General features: G+C 35.7%; 1 protein-coding gene across 1 annotated transcript in view; it reads right to left on the bottom strand.

Moving 5' to 3' along the window:
• Positions 1–26,514, bottom strand: part of PLPPR5 (phospholipid phosphatase related 5) — a 203,079-nt gene that overhangs the window by 112,509 nt on the left and 64,056 nt on the right. Inside the window, exon 2 of the mRNA XM_007485015.3 lies at positions 821–953. Within this exon, the coding sequence (XP_007485077.2) occupies positions 821–953 (133 nt within the window). The remainder of the gene's footprint in view (positions 1–820; positions 954–26,514) is intronic.

Raw genomic sequence — 26,514 nt, forward strand, 5'->3', positions numbered from 1 at the left:
ACTATTGTTATTTTGTATTATATATTCCAAGAAGTGAATATTTCTTTTATCCAAATATTATCTCTAGAATATAATATTTTAGTACTGTAAGATTCAATGTTTATTATAATAAAATGATATATTATTAAAGTCAATACATTTTGGATAAGTGCAGCACATACAATGCTTGTCTCTGTTACCTAAATTTAAGTCAGTTTATACTTTTTAACAAAATGAACAATTCTTGTATCTCTAATGATGATTTCCAGAAATTCAGCCTCAATATAATACATATAATAGGAGCATATATGAGACTAAAAAGCAACATTTTCCCAGGCACATACATGTTGGAAGCTATTTTGACTCTCATCTACAAACGCAGACAAATACATAGGCAAAGAAAGGAGCCTGAAGTGACTATATTATTATGTAGCCCACAAACTGTGTCTTCCAGATGCCCAGAAAAATCAAAGAGAAGTTAAAAATCCCCCTTTGTATTTTCTTTTCTGTTTACATGATGTCAAATAATATTTCAATTCTTAAAAAATGATGAAATAATGTAGTTTTGCAGTTGAATTGCTTAATAAAATATTCTGGTTAATTTTTAGAATTCTTATATTATTGCAATTAGAATTATTTCTCTTAAAATAACATGGAATTTTTCACCATAAAAGGTCCTGTAGTATGTGAAAACAAGTTGTTTACATAAAAGTTTTGTTTTGGAATGAAATGAATAAATATCAGAAAGCTGACTAAGTAATATTACTGGGTATTTGAATTGTTAGTTGGCATATAAGCATCCTCTAAAAAACAGTAAAAAATCAATACAATGGACACATACCAAGAAATCGGACAGTTCTGCGTACCAGTGGATTTATATAGCAACAATCTCCCGTTAAAATTGTTTTTTCTTGGTTTTCAAAATCCCTTGTGGCTAGTTGTAGGCAAAACACAGCAGTTTCTCCAACTATTATCTGAAGGAAGGAGAACATAAAAATGAGAGCACATTAGAATTCAGTGAGCATAAATGCTAATGACAAAAATGTGGATTTATAAACAAAAAAGGACCCATGTTAAATGTTTATGATCCCTGTGAGAAACTCTGCCATATGTCATTTTATTTTCTTTGACTTAAATCCAACTTTGATTACAAAAAATATATCTCAATTTCTGACAAATTTGTGAAAAAGTCAATTCAAGAAAGTAATGAATAAACTATGAGTAAAAATAGAATACAAAGTGAAATATTTTTCCTACCACATTTAGACTAAAATGGTGTATACAAAGAAAACTCTTTGGGGAAATTTTTTTTTTTGGAGGAGCCTAATTGAACTAACATGTTGGATATTTTATTGGTTAAATGAAATCTTAAATGATATAAAAGGCCTTCAACTTGATTTTTGGATAAATGCTCTTTGGGGATCCATAGCAGGACCTGAAACCTGCTATTTAAATATTTAAAAAGCTTTAAAAAATAATACTTTGATGGACCAATCATCCTATTTGTGTGGGTATTATCTACATTGATTTAGACCACAACTCATACATGGTTTCTCATACCCTAAAGAGTCATGTGGTATCTTGTCCATGTCCTCCTATAAATGCCCAAAGAGAATTTATCACACTGAAGGTCTTCTACTCTATTTTATGTATATCAGTAAAGTATTCAGACTATAATAAATTTACTGCTAAATCATTTTGTCACAGTTAGATAAATAATAAAGTGTGTATGATGAGATAAGTTCATGTCTGCCATCTTGAAGACATCATTCACAATAAGCCTAAATATTACATTTGATGATGATAATAGCTAGCATTTATATAGCACGTTAAGATTTACAAAGCAATGTGCAAATATCATCTCATTTTTATCTCACCACAGTCCTGGGAGGTAGGTGTCATTATTCTCCCCAAAGATGGAAAAAGCGAGGCATGAAGAGGGTAAAGGTTGCCCAGTATCATACAACTAGTAAGCATTTGAAACTGGATTTGTACTTAGGTCTTCTAGACTTCAGGTCTAGTTCTACATTCATACCCCTGCAGTTCTTTGACTGCATGATTTTATGGTTCTATACTAAAATTTTTATCAAGGCTAAACAAGTCCCCTAGTTTCCAGTTTGGGTTTGTTATGGCACAGAACTATTTTAAGTATTCTTGTACATAGAGATGCTTGTGTTTTTTCTTTGATTTATTTAGTGTGTAGGTTTAGTGGTGGAATTGCTAAATCAAATGGTATGCACAATTTGGTAATTTGAGGGGGAACGTTTTAAATTGATTCCCTCTTTATTTGAATAAACTTCTATTTCAGCAGCTTGATTTTAAGATTAATTTCCCTCTTGCTCACACATTTTCCCAAGTATATTCCTTTTCCTTTTTCCTTATTTTAGGATCATTAAAACTTTGTCTTAAGGTTTTGAGGGCATTTTTGTGTAATCTCCCCAATTAGAAAATAAATACTCCATCTTGATTTAGTTCTTTCCTATTGCTTATTTATTTTTCCCTTTTCATATTATTCTTGATCCTTGAGATTTTATTCCAAAGTTTTCACTAAACTCTGATATTTTTATCAGGAGTGCTTAGAAGTCCATTTCATTGAAGGCTCATTTTTTTCTTTATAGAATTATATTCAGTTCAGTGGATAAAATAGTTTTTGTTGTATACCTTTATCTTTTGCCTTTTGAAATGTACTTATTTTAAGCATTCTACCTTCAGTGGCTGCAAAATATTGTGGGATCTTGAATCTCTCACATAAGTACTTGTATTCTTCTTTTTCTTCTGGATGCTTAAAGTATTTTTTCTTTCCCATGGAACCTCTAGATTTTGCCTATAATGTTCCTAAATTCTTCAAGTTGAGATTTCATTCAGAAGATGACCATTCTTTTTTTTTTCTTTATATTTTCACTTCATCATCTAGTTTTAAAAGATGTGGAATATTTTCCTTCAAAATTTCCTGAAATATTAGGTCCATTTTCTTTTTTGTTTGTTTGTTTTGTTTATTGATGGGTTTCAGGCAATACAATGATTCTTAGGTTATCTTGAGCTTTTTGCCAGGTCAATTATTTATGATATGAGATTCCTACCATTTTTTCTTTTATATCTGTTTTAATATTTCTTGTTGTCTCATGGAATCTTTAACTTCTGATTGCTCTATTCTAAGTTTCAGGTCTTTATACCTTGGAAGATGTTTTATATCTCTTGTGCTAAACTGCCAATTTTCCTTAAAGTCTTCCCTATAGAGTTCTATTACTTTTCCAGTTATTTCATATAGCACTTTCATTTATTCTTAAAATCACTTTATGCTTTAAAAAAGTCTTGCTTTACTTTTTATAGGAATTCCAGTTGAACTTATGTCTGAACTTTAATCAAATTAATGAAGGGCATATTCTAAATACCTCCCCCCCCCCAACTCACTTCAGATAGCTAACCCTGCAAATCAATTTAACAAAGTGAGTTGTTGATATGGGCATTTTCTCTATCGAGTGCATGTAGGACTCACTCTGGTGTCCCAGAGCACACTGTAATTAGACACAAAATGCTAGCAAATAATACCACTGGAGAGTGCTAATGCTGACATCTTAAACCATTAACTACTGCAGCAGGAGCAAAAATTCTGAACCAAGGTGATTTCCAGTGACATTTTTACAGCTCCTATTGTATCGCTTTGTAATTCACTGCTGTAGCTATGAGTTCATATATAATACTCACAAGAAGTACAGGCTAGAGGTTGTCATGGCTTGCCATAAAACACTTCTCTTCCAATTTAATTGAGAATGTTTCTAGCTAAGGTTGAAAATTTGACCCAAGCACTGTTTTTTTTTTTAGATTAATTCAAAGGACATTGGAGTTAGCTATATTTTTCCTTATTTGTCAATGGTGGGTAATCTTTCTCATATATTCTTTCTCATGGGCTCCTTTCCCTTTTCAACATTACTTCTTATAGTTCAGCTCAGGAAAACTGTCAGCGAAATACTTTTTCATAGACATCAGTTAGCAGAGTCTAAGGACATTTTCAGGTTGCATGCTATTCCATGAGGGGCCCAGATTTGTGTTTGTTCCCACAATCAAAACACAGCTGTAAAAGAACATGTCCCTGGTCTTCAGAGCCACATTCCACCTGATCCATTTACATGGAAGTTCCAAGCTACCGAAATCCCACTAAAAACACTCATAGAGTTGGGTCCACATACAAACTGGTGCCAGAACTCACCTGGAGGTGGGATTCTATCTCAGAGCCTTAATCCTCTACTATAACAAAATACAACTTCTAGTGAAGAACACAACTTTCCCAGAACTAATATAAAAAACAAACTCTTTTCCAGCTAGGTATTTGAATCTTTTCATTCTGGCTTCCATTTGCCTTTTCAAACTAAAGTATGTAAAGGGTAGGGTCAGAGCCATGCCTCACACTGGAGATCATTAAGCTGTTCCACTTGCTTCTGGAGAAACTTTAAACAATTTTACTGTGCCATAGTATAGAACTATGAAAAATTACTTCCTACATTCTATATTCCTGTCAAAGTGAATTACTTATCGTTTTCTACATTTGGCATTCCAAGTCCCATCTCCATTGTCTGGAACTAATTCTTTCCTCACCTCCATCTTTTAGAACCATTAGTTTCCTTCAAGGCAAGTAATTGTTAATGGCAGGTTGATATAATTGCCATGGAAGTTTTACCTACTCCCTTGATTTATTCATTCTTCCTTTCTCAAATTACATTGTATCTACCCCACTTCCCCTATCACTTATAAGCTCCTTGAGAGTAAGGACTACCTTTCCCTTACTTTTTATATTGTAAGAGATTAGAATAATATCTTCCATATACTTGGAACTTAGTCAATACTTACTGAGTTGCTAAATAGCCCAACTACTAATAAATATTTGGGGAAATAATTCATAAAAGTTTCCTTCCAAGGATCGCATACATCCAATCTGCTAGTAAATTGGTGTCTTTATCTTGGGAATATTTCACATGCCTTTTTTGGTGCCCTCTGTAAGGGAAACTGGCCTTTTCATTGAGTTTCTGAAAGAAGACAATGGAGCTTCCTTTGATTAGAATGTTCACTATACTCTTTCTATTGTAGCTAAGGCTACAGTTCTTGGGCCATCTGGCATTTCTCAAAGACTTCCTTTTCATCATTATTGTTCCCTTACTTTTGCTCATACCTTGTCTGGTAAATTCAATCCTTGTTGTTGTTTAAGTCTTGGGGCACTCTAGAACCCAACCCCATGCTTTAACCCTCTTCTTTGTCTCTGAAATTTATCATAAGCAAAAATGAATATATATTAGAAGAGGCAGTCTATATGCACAAGGTATATATAGTATAGCAGGGATGGAAATAATAGGTCCTTGGGTCTGTCTCAAGCCTCTCTGCAAATTCATTGAAATATTTTGTCTCTGTTTTGTTAGGGTATCCTTTTGTCTTCCACTTCAATATATTATCATGTGAAACAAAAAACAGGGATCAAACTGGTTAAGGAAGAAAATAGAAGAATATATACTTGTTTCTATACATAGGCACCATGGAGAAAATGCAGTAACTGTTCTATATTATACATGTTATCATTTTCAATGTCCAAGAGAAACAGAGGAGTATGGGGATAGAATGAAGTTACTTCATACAGACTACTTTGGGTTGGAGGAGGGATAAGATCTCTATTGTGGAAGAAGAGAAACCCAGGAATCTTGCTGTAGTGCCTCTAAATATAGTAGGGAGGAGAAAAGGGGGGGAGGCTATCACAGATCTGTAGATTAAGAGTTTGAGAAGGAGTCTTCTTTGCCACAATTCAGATCTGCTTGCCCTTTGTATTTGTATATTGCCCCTGTGCCACCACCTTTCTTAATCTCAGCTCTTTAAGTTCCAGGCAGGACTAAGAATACTATCTTCCTTGCCCCTTCTGGTTCTCAGCTCATATGGTTCTCATTCCTTCTTCTACATCTGTTCTTTCACAGACCACTGTGTATCTTTTTCAAAATCCTGGGGAAGACACAAATCTTCCTTCTGGTCCAATGAGTTCAAAAATCCAAATCACTCTTTGTCCTGAAAGGAAATGTTACCTCTTCTGAACTACAAATCCCTGAATGACAATCAGCTTTCAAATCTCCATTATACTTGAGTTCCAAAACTTAATAAAAGATGAAAAAGGAATAACTAGATAACAGTTTGTCTGAGAAGGAAAAAAAATAATCAGAAGGCTTAAGTAGAGCAAGTGAAATTTAAGTAAGTGAAATATAATTCAACAGTGTAATAAACCAGTCCCTGTTTTGTTCTCCAAAAAGCTAATGTTGGGGCAATTAGGTTACACAGTGAATAGAGCCCCAAGTCTGAAGTTGAGAAGACTTAGACTTGAATCTGGCCTCGGACACTACCTAGCTGTGTCACCCTGGGCAAATTACTCAACCCCATTTTTGTAGCTCTTGCCTTTCTGTCTTGTCTGAGTTGTTAGACGCAAAAGAAGGGTTATTTTTTTTAAAGCAAATGTAATTTTTGGCTCTTTATTGTCCAGAATGTGAAAAAATAATAGTATTGTTATATTCAGTTCTGTTCTGTACAGATCATATCTGAAATTTTATTTGGCATGTTAGATTCTAGAGAGGATATAAACTGAGGAGTATCCAGGAGAAATCAACTAGGATGACAAAGTGTGGGATCATGACATTTGAGAATTAGTTGAAGGAACTGTGAATATTTAGTCTGAAAAAAATGAATATTTGGAGAGGCTTGGTAGTTGATTTTTAGGTATAAAATAAAAAAGGACTTAGATTTCTGCTTGGTCAATTAGAGACATCAAAAAGAACTCTATAATGGAGTCTTTCTTCATTTAAGGTCTTTAAGCAAAGGCTATTCAAATAATTGGAGAAAGGATTTTTGTTTAGCTCTGAGTTGAACTAGGAAGTAGGATGGGATAGAAGAGAGCAATGGTACTGGAGTTAGAAGAAACCTAGGTTTGAATTCTTTCTCTGTCATTTACTTGATGTGTGATAATTGTGGCCAAATCACTTAATATTTCTGAGATTCAATTTTCTCATCTGTAAAAAGGAGATGATAATAAAACTCATAATACCACATAGGTATTGCCATCAATCATCATTTGATTGAATGTATCCAAAGTGCTTCTCACATCAATTAATCAAAAAAATGAACATTAAAAATCTAATATATGCCAGATACTATGCTAGGAAATAAATGAAATAAATACAGTCATTAAGTACTTTTATTGGGAGAGAAAACCTGTATGTATCCATGTAAGTTTACATAAAATGAATATAAAGTGCTTTTCCCCCCCAGAGAGCTTACTAGTAATTAAAGGAAATTAGGAAAGTTTGATGAAAGGAAATAAGGAAGGCAAAGTGATAGAGAAATGTGTTTTTGGCATGAATTGCAAAGGCATGGAGATTGAGAAGGGACTGTTATGCAAATGGAAAAATAAGAAGTTCTGATCTACTTGATCATAGAGGAAGTTGAATAAAGGGAAGTTGCATACCAAATTGTAATGGACTTTAAATGTTAAATAGAGCCATTTATATTTGATCCTAACAGTAACTGATTGCCTCTGGAGTTTACTGAGCAGGGGAGTAGATCTATGCTTTGGGAAAATCACTTTGGCAGTTAGAGATTGACTTAGAAGCCAGATCAATTAGTCCATGGTCATAGTCTGGAGAAAAGAAACTGGGACCCTGAAGGGGATAGTTGTGAAAAATATTGTTGAGGTAAAAGTGACAGGATTTAGCAAGTGATTGTAATATGTGGGCTGCAGGAAAGTAAGAGTTGAAAATGGCAACTGGGTTATGAACCTGTATTACTGGAAGGATATTGGTACCATAGTCCGTGACAGTATTATTTAAACGTGTGAAGATTAAATTTAACTCCCCCTGATTATAACAATGAAAATACTTATCTCTCCCCTGAATGTAAAGATTAAATTGTAACCCTTGTCTATTTTTGGATTTAATCCCCATAAGTGTAAACATGGTACTTAAAAGTTACGTATGAAGATCTGCCCATTTAGAGCTAATCACCAATAGTGCAAATATGCCACTTAATCATGAAGTGGGAGGTCTTTGTCTCATGTGTGCAACAGTGGGTAATGAATCAAAATCAACTAATGACCTTCTGGGCAGACCTAGAACAGGACTTCAACTGTAATTTGTAGATATAGAATCAGGGGAAGAAACAGAAAGTGATGGAAGAGAAAATGGCTTTAAAAGGAGCTGTTACTTCCTGTGAGAAGTCAATTCTTCATGCTTTTGAGTTAAGGCTGGTGAAGAAAAGGGGCAGAAGAATCTGCTGACTGGACTGACACGTGGTGATTGAAAGACTGATTCTTAACTGCTGGATTTTTCTGAAAAAAAAAAAAAACTATCCTCTAGAGAGACCTACTCTTGAGAGATACTTCCTGGTTCCTCAGCTTTGCTGAGGCTGACTGAAACTAATTCTCCCTGCCTGGAGGGACCAGGAGTAAATTACTTAGTGCTCAGGCTAGATATCTTACCTTATCCTCTCTATGATTTCTTGCTTCACTCTTTCTACATTTTGTAAATAAATTGTAAAAAAAATCTCTTTGGAATTAATTAAATTCCTGGTGACCACATTCTTAAATAATTAAGTCCAACCCTTTAAAAATTTAACCCCATGTCCCCCTTACAAATGGTAGCTTTTATTGCTTCTGAGGTCCTTTCAAACTCTAAAATTCTATGAAGAACAAGACTTAGTCCTTAAAGTTAGATCTCTAACTCTGTATCTAGTACAACTCCAAAAAGTTGCCCAAACACAATATACTATAACTTCTGAGGAGGGAGTGATCACTGAAAATAGAAGTCATACAGATGATGTAGAACTTAAACTGGGCTTTAAAAGAAGGAGGACTTGGGGGCAGCTGGGTAGCTCAGTGGATTGAGAGCCAGGCCTAGAGACGGGAGGTCCTAGGTTCAAATCTGACCTCAGACACTTCCCAGCTGTGTGACCCTGGGCAAGTCACTTGACCCCCATTGCCTAGCCCTTACCACTCTTCTGCCTTGGAGCCAATACACAGTATTGACTCCAAGACGGAAGGTAAGGGTTTTTAAAAAAAAAAAAAAAAAAAAAGAAGGAGGACTTTAGAGACATAAAATGGGAAAATGGAGAATATATAGGGAATGTTTGGGGAACAAGGTTTATGTCAGTTGTCTATCCTAGGAATCTCAAGAAATATAATACTACAGATGTAGATTACCTAAGTGTTCAGACTGTGTGGAGTTTCAAGAACATTGAATTGATGTGTGAATGATCGGTAGTTTTCTCTAAGTGCATCTACAATTGTTTTTTTTTAATAAGTTCTGTCTATATCCAAAGGGCTATAAAACAGTACATTTCCTTTGACTCAGCAATACCATTACTAGGCTTGTTTTCCAAAGAGTAAAAAAAATGAAAAGGGAAAGATTTTATATCTACAAAAATATGTAAAGCAGCTATTGTGCTCTAAGAATGATGAACACAGAGTTCAGAAAAACTTGGAAATACTTACAAGAAGTGAAACCTAGTAAAATAAGCAGAACAAGAACATTGAACATAGAGAGAGAAATACTATACAATGAACAACTTGTATAACTTAGCTATTCTCAGCAATACAATAATCCAAAACCATCACAAAGAACTAATGATAAAAAAAAATGTCATCTGTTTCTAGAGAATGAGAGAATGGAGTCTGATCCAGATGAAAGTAAACATTTTTTCACTTTCTTAATTTTTTTTTGTTTTTCAAATTGCCTTCCACAAAAGGAGGAATAATATGGGAAATGTTTGGCATGATTGCATCTAGGTGAGTATTTCTTACCATCTCAGTGAGAAGGGAGAGAATTTGAGACTCAGCGTTCTTTGAAAAATGCTGGAAACTGTTACATAAAATTTAAGAAAATAAATTCTATATTTTGAGCTAGAGGATATAATTTCAGATCTTAACTCATCTAAATTAATTCATCACTCTGGTCTTAAATTCCTTCATATGAAAATTACAGAATGGAAGTAGATGACTTCTAAGGTCTCCTTCACTACTTAATCTATGGTACTAACTAGAGTTGTTGATGGATTGATGCCTTTTGTTTCTACATTTTTAGAGCCATTTCTGGATATAAAAATAATCCCCATCTTGCCTATTACTCTACTCTCACCTTAAACCTCACTTCAAAACAATATTGGAAAAATCCAAGTCGACCAATCACATCTACTATACAAAAGTAAATAAATCAAATCATCACTAAGTTCCTTCCTCATTCAGCTGTTTGGAACTGGATGTATTTTCAAATAAAGACAAAATTATTAACAATAGGTTGCTTCCCAGTAAAACCCACCAAAACTTAACATAGTTCATAAGTTCATAGCATTTTGTGTATGTTTGCTAGATAGAAACTAAATAACATGTCTGCTATTGGTGATTAGCTCTAAATGGGCAGATCTTCATACGTAACTTTTAAGTACCATGTTTACACTTATGGGGATTAAATCCAAAAATAGACAAGGGTTACAATTTAATCTTTACATTCAGGGGAGAGATAAGTATTTTCATTGTTATAATCAGGGGGAGCTAAATTTAATCTTCACACATTTAAATAATACTGTCACAGACTATGGTACCAATATCCTTCCAGTTATACAGGTTCATAACCCAGTTGCCATTTTCAACTCTTACTTTCCTGCAGCCCACATATTACAATCACTTGCTAAATCCTGTCACTTTTACCTCAACAATATTTTTCACAACTATCCCCTTCTGTCAGTCTCCCCTCTTAAAGCTTTTACATAAGATCTCTCAGTGAAGTCTCTGGGGGAGGGTTGTTGGGGGTTTGAGCTTCCCTGTCCTCTGGAGGCTTTTGATTGGTTTAAAGTCCAGCAGTCAGAGGGAGGGGTGTGAAGCCTAGGCTTCCCTGAGTTCTAAAGATTTTTGATGGAATTAAGTTCACCTTGGTTGGGCTGGGTGTGCTCTGAGGCAGACTTCAAAGTTTGTGAAACCACTTGCATGTTATCTCATTTGATTCTCATAATAACTATGGGATATATTCTATTATTATCCCCATTTTATAGATAAGGAAAGTGTGTTTAAAAGAGATGAAGCTAAGTTCTCAAAGACACACAGATAGTAAGGGTCTGGGGTAGATTTTGAACTCACATCTTGCTCCCTGCAAGCCCAGAATTCTATCCTCTACCACTTAGTATCCTCTAGAAATCAATATATTTACAAATGTATATAGTATTTTAGTTACCTGTGTTCTGGATAGTTTCTGGGAATGGAGAAGACTTTAGAAAACTCATCTAGGACAAATCTAAGCTCTCAAACATGAAGTCATATATAAAAGATTGCTAGCAGCTCCATCTTAGAATTAAGAGTGGAAAAGAGAAGAACAAACACTATGTCTATGGGTACTGAAAGGGCTGAGGGGGGGAGCTTTAGGGAAAGGAACATATTTCTTGCTTACACATTTTTCTTTGACATGTCACTTGCATTGCCCCTGTGTATGTCTCCATAATATTCCCACTCCCCAAGGTTGGGACCACAGATCAGAAGCAAAACAGGATGACAGGTATGTGTGGTGATGAAGGGGACTTTCACCCAGACTTGTATAAGCCAGAGCTCAATCTTTGTCTTGTAGATAACATAGATTGTGACAATCCTAGTAGAGGTATGACATGGGAGGGTAGGTTTAAGCATTTTTAGCAACTTTTCCACATCAAATCAATGTTCCTCCCTCTAGAGACTGTGCCCAATTAACTAATCAAGGATACTTCTCACTGCATTTTTCTATGGGCAAGGTGCTCTGGCAATTCAGGGAATGAAGTTAGTAGGACTTACTGCAAAAGTGTCCATTTCCCCTTTGTTTTCTTGATTCTATCACGACAAGAAGATTTAAAGTAAGCTTTCTTAGATAGATGCGATACTTACAAAACTTCACTAGTTAACTCTCATCCCATAAAATTTTAAGAACAATAAAAACTTCTTCATGGAATAATGCAAATACGGTTAGCCTCAGAACTAGGAAAACTTGGTTTCAAATCCTACCTCTGATACCTGCTGGCTCTATGACCGCTGGGAGATGACTTAATCTTTCAGTACTCCAAACTTTTCTATAAGATAATGACTTATAAAGAAAGAGCTGACATGTATTGATGGAGAAAATTCCTTATCAGGAGCTTCCCACACAATAATATCATAAGTTCTGTTCCTATTCATATTCTTAAATCAAAATTGTCAGTGGGACTTCAGCCAAATCATCTCCCTGTGTCTGAATTTACTAACATGTAAATAAGGAGATTACAGTCAATAATACTCTCTGAAATTTCTTCTAGCTCATTTTATGATGCAATGATGCTGTGAATTCAATAGTAGGTTAATCAGAATCTTATTATTTCCCAGGCTTCTAGATCTGCCTGGAGAAAGAAACAATAGCCCAATTAAAATTTCTAACTTTGTAAAAGGATCTTATCCTTTCTTCTTATACAAATACATATAAGCATACAAAAAAAATTATGTTTACATTGAAGATGCCACTTCATACCAAGACATAGCCTTGTACTGGCTTCTGTCCAACCACTGGACTTTTATTACTCTGGGACCATAAGGGTGATGACTTTATACAATTCTGACTTACTTTGCCTCAGTCTAATTCACTAGAAAGTCAAGATATTTTTCAAACAAAGGACAAAGAATAATATAGGTATATGGGCACAACAGAGTTGAGAGCAATGTTCTGAAATGCATCTTCTTAGAATTATATAATAATTACAGAGTTGTTTTTCAAAATTCTCAAAAGTATCATTAGCATCATTAAAACTCACCTATAGAATTCTGACTCAGAAACTCATTATGTGAGATTACTGCAGATTTATAGAATCACTGGACTCAGGAGGTCACCAAAGCAGGAAGACATTTAAGTGAATTGTTGGTGATGACTCAAAGGTCTTAATGCACTGTTTATTTGAAATTGGTGCAAGAAACCATTTCAAATGTACTTCAGGGCAGGGGATTTTGAAATTAGCCCAACTATGTTTGACTTGCTTCTCAAGTAGTTCAAAAGTGTAGGGGGGGAAATTGTATAACTGAGAACGTTCATCTTAAAAAAAGCAATTGAAATATGTAAGAATGGTGGTGATAAATAAGTTCTTGGATTTTAGGCACAGAAAGGCAAAGTGCTTCAGTTGGAAGAACACTGAACTTAATTAGAAGACCTGTGTTTAAATATCTGCCTTTCTACTTCCTGACTCAGTGACCCTATCAGTGTTGCATTTCCTTTTAGAGTTTCATCTCTACTGTAAAGTGAGGGAAATGCATTAGATGATATTCAACAAACTTTCCAAGTCTGATATTCTGTGGCTTTGAAAGAACTTATATTTAGTTCCAATTCCATATCTCTTGTTTACATGTTAATGTTGGCTATATAAAATTACCATTCATGTCAAGATGGTGGCCTAGAAGCAGCAGAAGTTCAGACCTCTGAATACCCTTCCTTACCAATCACAAACTGAATGCTCCTATGGGACTAAAAATCAAACCTAACAACAAGACAGAGCCAAGGAAACCTCCTGCTGGATTCAATTCAAAAGGTACATGCACCTCCCCCCCACCCAAAAGCTGGAATCTGAGAACACTCAGGTCTAAGGGGAAGGTAGAAGGAAGGTCCCAGGACCCCTCCCCCTACCCACTGAGAGTGCTGAGACTCCAGGGGCAGTGGGAAATTCTGGGTGGGCAAAGATGATCGTCTGAAGGGTGTACCTTGAAGGCAGGGCTGTGTTGGCTCAGAGCCTCAAACACAGATGGCAGGGAAGGAGACAGAGAGGGAGCATAGAGGTGGCAGCCTGGCCAGAGCTGTGTAGATCCTCCATATTTGCTCCAGCCTTACAGGAGGTGTTGGCCTCAGAGCACACCCAGCCCAACCAAGGTGAACTTAATCCCATCAAAAATCTTTAGAACTCAGGGAAGCCTAGGCTTCACACCCCTCCCTCTGACTGCTGGACTTTAAACCAATCAAAAGCCTCCAGAGGACAGGGAAGCTCAAACCCCCAACAACCCTTCCCCAAAGACTTCACTGAGAGATCTTCTGTAAAAGCTTTAAGAGGGGAGACTGACAGAAGCTCCCAAAACCAAAAAAATGAAAGGAGCAAGAGCACAGACAAATACAGGGAGCAAAGAAGGGGTTACTATGAGCAAACAACAGAAAAATAATAAAGAAATTACAATAGATAGCTTCTATACAGCTAACAGAATAGAGGGGGAGGGATCAGCAAACAATAAATCAGAAATCCCAGCAAATTGGATACAGGTTGTGGAAGAACTCAAAATGCAATTCAAGAGAGGCTGAAGACAACTTTGACAGCAAGATAAGTCATCTGGAAACCGAAAACAGTGTCTTGAAAGCCAAAATCAATCAGCTGGAAAATGAGGCAATGAATATGAAAGATGATGTAAAGAGGATGAAAGATCAATCCTTCTCTTTCTGGTTTGATTTTCTATAGATGGCCAAAAAGCCAGGGATGAAATCCAGTTTTTAAGAACCAGAATACAAAAACTAGAATTAAGTGACCTCACAAGGCAGCAGGACACTATAAAACAAAACCAAAAGAATGAAAAAATTGAGGAAAATATGAAGCATCTCATTCACAAAATAGAGGATTTAGAAAATCGTTCAAGGAGAGATAATTTAAGAATCATTGGTCTACCAGAAGACCATGACAAAAGAAAAATCCTGGACATAATAGTACAGGAAATTATTCAAGAAAACTGCCCTGATATTCTAGAACAAGAGGGAAAAGTGGAGATTGAAAGAATCCACAGATCACCTCCTGTACTTAATCCCCAACTGACAACCCCCAGGAATATTATAGCCAAATTCAAGAACTACCAAACCAAAGAAAAGATATTTCAAGCTGCCAAGAAGAAGTCATTCAGATACCATGGAACCACAGTGAGGATAATGCAGGATCTGGCTGCATCCACACTGAAGGACCAAAAGGCAAGGAATATGATATTCCAGAAAGCACAGGAACTAGGTCAACAACCAAGAATCAACTACCCAGAAAAATTGACTATACTCTTACAGGGGAAAGTATGGTCATTCAACAAAATAGCAGAATTCCATGAATTTGCAAAGAAAAGACCAGACCTGAACAGAAAATTTGACATCTAAGCACAGAACTCAAGAGAATCATCAAAAGGTAATTTAAAAAGAGGGGAAAAAAGAAAAACAAAACTAAAAAAAATTTTTAAGAGACTCAATAAATTACAATGATCTGTATCCCTATAAGAAACGACTTAATTGGTAACTCTTAAAAACTGTTGTTATCACCTGTGCAGCTAGAAGAATTACACTTAGAGGGAAGAGTAACAAACTATATAGGATGAAAGGACAAGACATAAATAGGTATATAGATATATGCATGCATAAATACATAAGCATGTATATATATATATATATATATACACACACACAACTAGAGCTAAAAAAAGAGGTTAATACTAAAGGAAATGGGAAAAGAAACAAATGTGGGTAAATTTATATGTCACAAAGAAGCTCATGGTGGGAGGGGAAAGAACATCAATACACTGGAAGGGTAAAGAGGTTGGAGATAGGAAATACTCAACTCTTATGTGCTTTGAAATTGATCCAAGAGGGAAGAACAATCCAATCTATTGGGGCAGAAATTACATCAAATTAAAAAGTTTTTCCACAAACAAAACTAATGCATCCAAAACTAGAAGGGAAGCAACAAATTGGGTAACAATCTTTATAACAAAAACCTCTGACAAAGGTCTAATTACCCATATTTATAAAGAACTAAATCAATTGTACAAAAATCAAACCATTCTCCAATTGAAAAATGGGCAAGGGACATGAATAGGCAATTTTCAGTTAAAGAAATCAAAACAATTAATAAACACATGAAAAAGTGTTCTAAATCTCTTATAATCAGAGAAATGCAAATCAAAACAACTCTGAGGTATCACCTCACACCTAGCAGATTGGCTAACATGACAGCAAAAGAAAGTAATGAATGCTGGAGGGGATGTGGCAAAGTCAGGACATTAATTCATTGCTGGTGGAGTTGTGACTTGATCCAACCATTCTGGAGGGCAATTTGGAACTATGCCCAAAGGGTGATAAAAGACTGTCTGCCCTTTGATTCAGCCATAGCACTGATGGGTTTGTACCCCAAAGAGATAATAAGGGAAAAAAATGTACAAAGTTATTCAGAGCTGCGCTCTTTGTGGTGGCCAAAAATTGGAAAATGAGGGGATGCCCTTCAATTGGGGAATGGCTGAACAAATTGTGGTATATGTTGGTGATGGAATATTATTGTGCTCAAAGTAATAATGAAGTGGAGGAATTCTATGGGGACTGCACAACCTCCAGGAATTGATGCAGAGTGAGAGGAGCAGAACCAGGAAAACATTGTACACAGAGACTGATACACTGTGCTACAACTGAATGTAATGGACTTCTCCATTAGTGGCAATGCAATGACCCTGAACAACTTGGAGGAACCTACAAGAAAAACCACTATCCACATCCAGAGGAAACACTGCAGGAGTAAAAACACCAAAGAAAAACAACTGCTTGAATACATGGGTTGAAGGGATATGGTTGGGGATGTAGACTGAATGAATATCCTAGTATAAACAACAATATGGAAATAGGTTCTAATCAAGGACACAAGTAATACCCAATGAAATTGTGTGTTGGCTCCAGAAAGAGTGGGTGGAGGGGAGGGAGGGAAATAATGTGATTATTGTAACCAAGGAATAATGTTCTAAATTGACTAAAACTCATTCAAATTGGAAAAAAATAAAAAAAAATAAAATCAATAAAGTTATCATTCAGCAGGAATACAGAATATACAGATAAAGCATGTAAAGTCCCTTTCAAACATTTAAGGATACTTAAATTTGGAGGGAGACAATATTCAGAGGTGGAGAGAAGGGGAGAGACCTGGCCCAATTTAATCATAGGAAAATGACTTCAGTGGCTGAATGGAGGATGGATTGGAATAAGGAGACATTTGAGAAGCAGCAAGACCAATTAGAAGACAATTAAACTAACATAAACGAGAAGTGAGTGATAAGGGTATATATTAGTGGGGTGATTGTGAGAATAGAAATAAGGGAAAATATATGAGAGAAGTTGGCTATATGGCATGGGAGTCAAGCTAGACATAAAAGTTATGGGTAAAGATGGTTGTGACAAGGATGGTACCCTTTACAGTAGATGGAAAGCTATGAAGGAGAGGCTTATGGGGAAAGGGAGTAGAAAGTGGGATGGATAATTAGTCCTCTTTTGGACATGTTGAGTTTTTTATGGCTATGGGGTAATTAACTTGATGTGATCAAAGGCATTTTGTGATATGATAAATGAGTTCAGGTGATACTGATAAGAGAATCCTGTTATATAAACCAAAGAATCATCTACCTGTAGATAATGAATCCTTGGGCTGATGAGATCACAGAGAGATAATAGAGAAAAGGGACCAGGACAGACTATGCTGTTGCTATCTAGTTAGGAAAATCAGCTTGCTTCATATTTTTGATTTCCCATTGCTTCTCGACCAAAATCCAAGATTTATTTTACTACTTCAACTTCTTTAGACTAGTCACCTTTAAATGCCCTATTGGCATCCTTGAGGGAGTAAGCATTCAGCAAAATAAACCATGGTACTTAGGGTGCAATATCTCCTTTAAACAAAAATAGGCTTTGGAGGTGGCAAGCCTGGTAGAAAAAGCTGAACTAATATTACTTTCCATTTCACATTTATTATGCACATCTCTCCCTTGGGGCTATCTTCTTCTGGGTTTTCTGAGATTTCACTGCTCCTTTCTTCTTTAAGCGAGCTGTGACATGGCGAATTTTATTGGAAGCATATTAATTTCTGCTAAAAAATGACCAGAAGATTAAGATAACAATTTAAAAAAATTTCTACTTATCTTTATAATGTCAACATTTTGAAATATCATTCATATTTTAAAATTTGGAGTTCCAAATTCTGTCTCTCCCTCTTGCCACTCCCCCATCCCTTGAGAAGGCAAGCAATATGATACTCATTATATATGTGAAGTCATGAAAAACACATTTCCATATTAGCCATGTTGCTAAAAAAAGTAAGAAAAATAAATTTTAAAATGTGAAAAAAAATTCCTTCAATCTGCACTCAGTTTTTACCACTTCTCTCTGGAGGTGGATAGAATTTTCCATCACAAATCCTTTGAAATTGTGGATTTTCATGTATTGATTAGAGTAGCTCAGTATTTCACAGTTGATTATCGTTATTACAATCTCTTATCACGTACAATGAGGAGAATCTTTTTCAAATACTTTTCATGGGAAACAAATGCAGTTGATTACACAGGAAATAGTCATATTACCTCACCATTCAAAATATATGTGATGAATGTGAAAACAAAGACACAATAGGAACTTTTAACGAAATGAATGAGAGGAAGTCTTCAATAGGAACTAGCTAGTTTTTGCACCAGTTTTCAAATGCACTTAGTACAGGAACAACTTTCAGCTTCCTGCACACACAATATATTGGGAGAACAATATAATTATACTGTAAGTATGAAACCTTGACAGATATGAATCAGAGGAATTTAGAAAGTATGTCATTTTAGAAGTTTATGTATTATGTATTATTAAGTATTATGATGGATAATTTTTAAGTTGATTACTTAGTCTCCTAAATATGCTTAATCTTACTTTATGGTATCTATGTATTAATTATGTATAATTCTCATATGTATTTCATCATCATTTATATAATTTTATTATTAATGGGTAATTTTTCATATTTATAGTCTATATTCAGAAATTTTGAAAGGATTAGAGGAAAAGAAATACCCAATAATGTATAAATTGATCAACTTCATCATATGCAATAGTATCTGACTCTATATGATGAGGATTTATAACTCAGCTTTCTAAAAAGTATGGCAGCCAAAGACCTGCCTCTTCTAAACACTGTATTTATGCACAAGCACTCTTTCCTGTATGGCTCAATTGGATCTACAAGAGCCATATTGAACAATTATTTACTAGAAATAACCAAGACGAATAAATTATTTATTTGTCCTGCTTACTAGAATTTGTTAGCTTACTGATAGACCTAGCCCTAACTTTAAAAAGTAGGGAAAAAAATTAGGGATAGAGAGGAGAAGGAAGAGAAGGAAAAAGAGGAGGAGGAAGAGAATGGAAGGAGGAGAAGAAGGAAAAGAAGGGGAAGAAGAAATATAGTACTTTCAAAATTAAAGACTTTGAGTCAAATCTGAGTTTTACAAAACCTTGTGAGGTAGGTGCTCTACTGATTTTACAAATGAGGAAACTGAAAATGATGGATGTTAAGTGACTTGTGCAGAATTACACAACTAGTGTCAGAAGGAGTATTTGAACTAAGTCTTCCTGACTACAAGTCTAGTCTTTTTTTCTCTGTACTATCTACCTTGTTAGAAGGAGCACCAAGGGCAGGGAAAAAATAACCTAGACTTCCTACCACTGCAAGGCAGTGCAGGATCTGAAAGTTACACTCTTAAAAGAGTTGACTAATACACCAAGTGGATAAATAAATTTGCCAGTATGTAACTGCCTCCTGCAATACATTGGGAATTATATGACCTATTCTCAGTGTTTTGAAATCATGTGAAATTTGCTCTCAAAATGATGGATTTTTGGTGGTGGGGGGTCTGAGTGATAGATATAAATATTGCCAAAGAAAATTGAATTAAATAATAATTTAAAAGCATTTGAGTGCTCATTTTATTTCAGGTACTTTACTAACAGTAGGGAAGCATATACAAGCAAACAAGGAAGTCTGTGGAAAGATGGCCTTATGACCTTCAAAAAGTGCTTATGTTTCCTCAGATTAATTTCTTCATTTTAAAAAATGAGGATGAAAATACACAAATATTTGAATTAACTTCCTTTCCAGTTTGCTGTAAGGAATAAATCAAATTGATACATGTGAGACACTTAGTAAGCCTTAAAATTAACAAATAGCATTCCAATGCTGTTCCTCAAGATGAGCAGCAATTGCATTTAACAAATTGATTGCACACCTACCATGTGTAAGGCTCGGTGCTAGATGTTGGAAATAAAAATATGAAAAATGGCCTTGTTTCTACCCTCACAGATGATAAAATCTAGTTCATCTCCATAAAAGTAATAATTCAAATTAGGAGAAATAAATTCAGGGAAGAGGTTAAATAGAGAATCATGAGTTTTAATAGGGGAGATAATTCCTCTGGCTGAAAGAATAAGGAAAAGCTTCATGAATCAATCCATCAGTCAACCAACTGGTGTTACATATTATACTTGACACTGAGGATACAAAGTCGTTGCCCTCATGGTCCTATACAGGAGGCAATGTGTGTAAATACACATATACAAAATAAATAAGAAATAAATGCAAAATATATACAATCATAAAAAGGATTTGGAAGACAGCTCTGATAGAGGAAAAAAAGAAAGGTCTCATGTAGGTGCTAATATTTGAGCTGAGCTTTGAAGGAAATGAAAGAGGCAAGAGTGAGAAGGAAGTCAGTCAGTTAGCAAGCATTTATTAAGATCTTACTATAGGTGGCCAGAATTGGGGAGGGGCTAGGTGGTACAGTGTATAGAGTGCCTATCTTGCAGTTGGAAAGACTCATCTTACTAAATTCAAACATGGCTTCAGACACTTACTAGTTCTGTGACCCTGGAGAATTCACTTAACTCTGCTTTCCTCTGAATCCTCATTTATAAAATAAGCTGGAGAAGGAAATGGAAAGCCATTCCAATTTTTTCACCAAGAAATATCCAAATGGGATCACAAAGAGTTGACCATGACTAAAAAGGACTCAACTACAACATGTATGGCAAATGCTATCCTAAGCACTGATGATGCAAAGAAAGTCAAAACTAAAGTCCCTGCCTTCAAAGAGTTTAAAGTATAATGAAGGAAAGAAATACAAACAGCAATGTATGTAAAATATATATGCAAATTTGGCAAAAAAGACTTTTAGAGGAAAGTCAATATTGGGTGTGGGTGGAAGGAAAGAGTTATCTGCAATCATTGAGATTTGAGTTGAGTCATAAAGGAGGTTAAGGAAGCCAGGAAGAGGAGAAAAGAAGGGAAAGTAGTCTAAGTAGGAGGAACAGTCAGGGGAAAAGCACAGAAATGGAGTGGTATGTGAAAAACAAAAATAAGGAAACTCTTGATGGTTCATATAGTACAAAGAAAGGAGTGAACTCTAAGACTGAAAAGGTAGAAAGGGGCAAAGTTGTGAAAAGGTTAAAAAGTTTATCAAAATATCTTATATTTGGCCCTGGTAATAATGGGAAGCCACAGGAGCTTACTGAGTGCAATCCAGGCATGGAGGGTGGGACAGTGCAGGGCAAAAGTCATACATATGAGGGATGGAATGTGAGGAACAGCTAGAAGGATAAATCTTATTATATCTCAAAACATCTCATTGTACTTTTGGACAGTTCAAATGGCTAACAAGTTTTTTCCTTACATCAAGAATAAGTCTACACCTCTGCAAATTCTAATCGCAAATACTTGAAGACAATCATCTCATTGTCTCTCACTTAATATTCATATTTCTCTTCTTCTGACAAAACTTCTCTAGTTTGTTCCAGAAGAAGAAGAAAAAAGGAAGAAGAAGGAAGAAGAAGAAGAAGAAGAAGAAGAAGAAGAAGAAGAAGAAGAAGAAGAAGAAGAAGAAGAAGAAGAAGAAGAAGAAGAAGAAGAAGAAGAAGAAGAAGAAGAAGAAGAAGAAAGAAGGACAACAACAACAACAAGAAAGAAGGAAGAAAAATAAGAAGAATAGCAAGAACAAGAACAAGGACAAGACACCTTGCCTTTGATCTTAGGATCAATGCTAAGTATTAGTTCTAAGGCAGAAGAGTGGTAAGGGTTAGGCATTTGGGGTTAAGTGACTTGCTCAGGATCATAGAGTTAAGAAGTATCTAAGGCCAGATTTGACTTACAGGACTTCTGTAGCTCTTCCTGGCACTCTATCCACTGGGTCCCCTAACTACCCTCTTAGTATCTTTTACTGATTAACTAGATGTAGTTTCCATGCATGTTTGAACATCAAGCCTTTTAATACAGATTCTCATTGTCATATGGATACAAATATAAATTATTAATATTTCTCAGTCTAATTTGGGAGGTATGATTGGTTGTTGCAGTGATTATTGTGACATTTTCCAAAAGTACTCAGAATAGTTAGTCTGAATCTTGAGACTCTAGTGCATGCAAACTTATTCTAGATAATATATGATTTGATCTAATAGTCCCTCTAAAATTCCTTTCAGCACTGACATCCTATGATTCTCTAATTAAGCTATCTACCTCTATTAGTTCAGATATTACACACACATGCACATTGCTCTGCTTTATTTGTACAATTTGCTTTTTGAGTCTGTGGGAGATTTTACATTTTTCCATACTGAGCTTCATCTTAATAGATTCTAACTAATTATTCTAACCTACTGAAATAATTTTGAATTTCTCACAATATTTGAAAGTTCAATAAGCATATAATCTCTGTCTTTGTGTTGATGATAAAGAACTGTAAAAAATATCTAAAATAGAATCCTATGAAATATTCCTAGAAAAACCCTTGCCATCAGATCTACAAATGTATGTTCTTTGGGACTAATCATTAAGCAAATTCCAGATTTATGTAATCTATTGCTTATATTTAGACTATTTTTCTGTCTTGTCCACATTTTGCTCAAAAATAAAAGACTGCAATAAATTTTCAGATCTTGAAATCATAGTGGAGCACTCTAATTATAGTAGAGCTCATGCCTGAATCTTGTCAATAGTAATGACATGTGCCCTTACTATGCCATCTCTAGCTGGGGAGTTATTTATTGGAATATAAGGGATGTTGTGACATTACATGAGGTGGGGGAGTCAGATTTCACTGGGGGAGTCCAATGGTAGCCTATGGGTAGAAATAAAATTACCTGTCTACTGGGAACTTGAACATCCAAGTCAGTTAGTCCTCCCTTGTATATCTGTTTGTTTTTCATATTTAAATGTTTCCCTTGATTTCTGCATATTTAAAAACATTTATTAAGCTTTTATTATGGGTGAAACAACTAAAATCTCAATCCTGGGAAGGTTTTCTTTTGCTTTCTATACCCAGAACAGTACACAGTGGGAGAGAATAATGAAATGAACTGCTCAGTTTATCCTGAGGGAAGGAAAGGGTATGTGGAACTGCTGGCTGTTTCTGAAGAAACAGACCACAAAATCAGAGTTGGAAGGGACCCTAATAGCCCCCAAACCCAACCTTTTCATTTTACAGATCAGAATACTGAGGCTCAGAGTGGTTAAGTGATTTGTATAGGCAGCAAGGCAATACAGAAAATGGAAATCTGGACTTGGAGTAAGGAAGACCTGAGTTGAAATCCTGACTCAGTGTGATTGTGGGCAAGTCACTTAACCTCTGTTTGCCACAGTTTCTTCATCTATATAATGGGGAGCAGTTACCCTTCAGATTTTCTATGAGGATGAAATTAAATTAAATATATGAGTCTTTATAAATATTAAAGCACTATAGAAATATCATCTGTTATCATAATTTGCCACTTCTGTTTCCATGACCAATGGCAAGTCATTTAATATTTTTGGGCTCTAGCTTCCTCATCTAAAGAATGAAAGAGTTGGTGATATGGTCTCTAGCATCCCTTCTAGTCCTGAATTTATAACCTTTGGCAGAAAGTCAAAGAATTATTCAAATGCTACACAAAAATTCAAATTAACAGAAAACATTTATTTGTGATTAGAAATGATAATAACAGTCAAATATTTGGAAAACCATTCTCTGAAAAGCAACAGAAAACAACTCAATTTAATGAGCAGCTTTGAGCACAGCTTGCTGACCAGCAATTTCAGCTGGCTTTTAAAAATCTCAATCAAATTTACTTTCATAACCTTAATTATATGTTATCTAAAGAATGTAAAAGTAATATAGAACATAGTAGTATTCTAAATCCATTTTCATGAGAGCAAATAAAAATAAGCATATTTGAATAATAGTCTCTCAACATTTTGATGTCATTGAAATCCTGGAATGAATAGAAATCCTTTATAAAGCATCTGTGGGAAAATCTCAACTGGCTTTGTCCAGTGGTAGTCCATGTCAACTGAAATGACTGATTTCATAAAATAGTTGGCTTGACTGACTCAATAAATTGACTTTCTCTGTGACAACACTGATCAGATTAATTAGTTGTTGTCTTTATCTAAATATAAGTCTGGTTAGATTATGAGAAGCAGTGGTTATTGACAGAACACAAATATTAATTAAGATTTGAAGCACTTTTAGGCACAGGATGACTGAAAAAATGGCAGAGACTTCAAGGCTGATGAGCCTCATTCAGCTTTAGGAAAGAAGACAAATTGAACCAACCAACAGTTGGATTCAGCTTCTACTTTTTTGTCTTATTATCTGCGTAACCTTGAGTAGATAATAAAATCTCTGAGACTCAGTTTGCTCACCTGTAAAATAAAAAGGACTGATTCTTCAAAGGGTGTTTTGATTCTGAGACTTAGTTTTATAGGTCATCCTTAACATTTAGTAGATGTCTTACCCTGAAGAGGTAATTGAACTTCTATGTTTCTCAAGTAGTTTCCTAGGGCTTAGTTATTAAGTCACAAAAAGGTGACAATGTGCTTGGTGGAGGGAGTTGCAGAATTGGAAACTCTCCAACATGGGGAAAACCTTAGCTCCTTTAATTGGTGTTATTTATGGTGTTATTTATAAAATTAGGGTAATTTAATAATTTGATCTATTTTAACTGTCAAGATTGTTGTGAGATAAAATACTTCATAAAAATCTAAAAATAGCTAAAATGTGGATTATTTTGAAAAGTAGTGTGGTATAATGGAAAGGGAACTGGCTTTAGAATTAAGAAAACTGGGGTCAAAGTAAATTCTCAGTGGTACCCAATAATGCTGTGAGACCTTAAATGGTCAAGTAGGTGCTGATATTCATTGGTAGAAGGAACTCCTTCACCCAGAATTACCTATACTAATAAAATCAAAAGCCTAATAAAATATAGTGTCCCTAAAGTCTTAGTATTGTTTCAGGCTTTAAGCTTTAATAACTTAAAATTGCACTAAAACTTTTGGATCACCCTGTATATATCATACATAGGACAGTTAGGTGGCACAGTGGATAAAGCACTGGGCTTAGAATCATGAGTTCAAATGGGACCTCAGACACTTACCACCTGAATGGTCTTAAGTTACATCACTTAACTGTTTGCCTCAGTTTCCTCATCTATAAAATGATTGGGAGAAAGAAATGGCAATCTGCTCCAGTAAGTTTGTCAAGAAAACCCCAAATGGGGTCAAGAAGAGTCAGGCATGACCGAACAACAAAACAACATATTTTATTTAGACTATTTTATAAGAAATAGGAGGGTGGCATAGTAGATAGAGAACCAGTTTTGAAGCTAAGTTTAAGTACCATTTCTGACATATTATGTCATTGTGATCCTAGCTAGATCACTAAACCTCTTAGTACTCTAGGGAATTCACATAAGAGCAAAAGAGAAGGTGCCAGACTTCTGGTCAAGATGGCGGCTTATAGAAAGCTAAAGTTCAGATCTCTGGAAACCCTTTCCTACCGAACTCAAACTATATGCTCCTAGGGCACCGAAATTCAAAACGAACAACAGCATAGACCACAGGAATCCTCCTCCTGGACCTGGATCAAAAGGTACGCCCCCCCCCCCAAAAGCCAGAACTCTCAATCACTTGGACCTAAGGGGTAGGCAGAAGGAAGGTCCCAGGACCCATCTCCCCCAACTCAGAGTGCTGAATCCAAGGCAGCAGAGTGAACCTCAGAGCCTCGATCCTTCCATCCGAGTCTCACGGAAGGTCCCTGCCTCAGGGTATTCTCAGTTCAACCCAGTGAAAGTTAATCCTATCAGGAGCCCTTGGAGCTCAGGGAAGCCATGGTCCCTCCCCCCTCAGAGTGAAGGCTCTTCTGGCCAGCAAAGGCATTAAAACACCCCGCTGAGAGTGCCGAGCCAGGATCAGAGAGTGGAAGTAAGGCAACAGAGAAGCATAGGGAGGGAACTGAGGAGGGCAGTAACACGGAAACACCAGCAATTCCTGGCCTCCCCGGGAAGACAGAACAGCTGAGGAGAATGGACAATTTGCCTAGGGCTCAAACCTCTGAACACCAGACAGAGATAAGAAAAGCTAGACCTCCCCACTCAGATAGAGATGGCAAACTCCACAGAAGCACAAAAGCCTAAAAACTCCAAGAAAAACAAGAAGAAGGGGGCATCTTTGGACACATTTTATGGAGCAAAAATGCAAAATACAGAGGAGATAGAAGAGGAAACACAAGTAAATGCTCTGAAACCTTCCAAAGGAAATGGAAACTCTCCGCAAACCCATGAAGAATTTGAATCGGGAAGAATCAAAAAGATGGAAGCCTTCTGGGAGGAAAAGTGGGAAATAATGCAAAAGAAATCCACTCATCTACAAAACCAGTTTGACCAAACTGAAAAG

Source organism: Monodelphis domestica, chromosome 2 (genome assembly GCF_027887165.1).
Source record: "Monodelphis domestica isolate mMonDom1 chromosome 2, mMonDom1.pri, whole genome shotgun sequence".
Lineage (NCBI taxonomy): Eukaryota > Metazoa > Chordata > Mammalia > Didelphimorphia > Didelphidae > Monodelphis > Monodelphis domestica.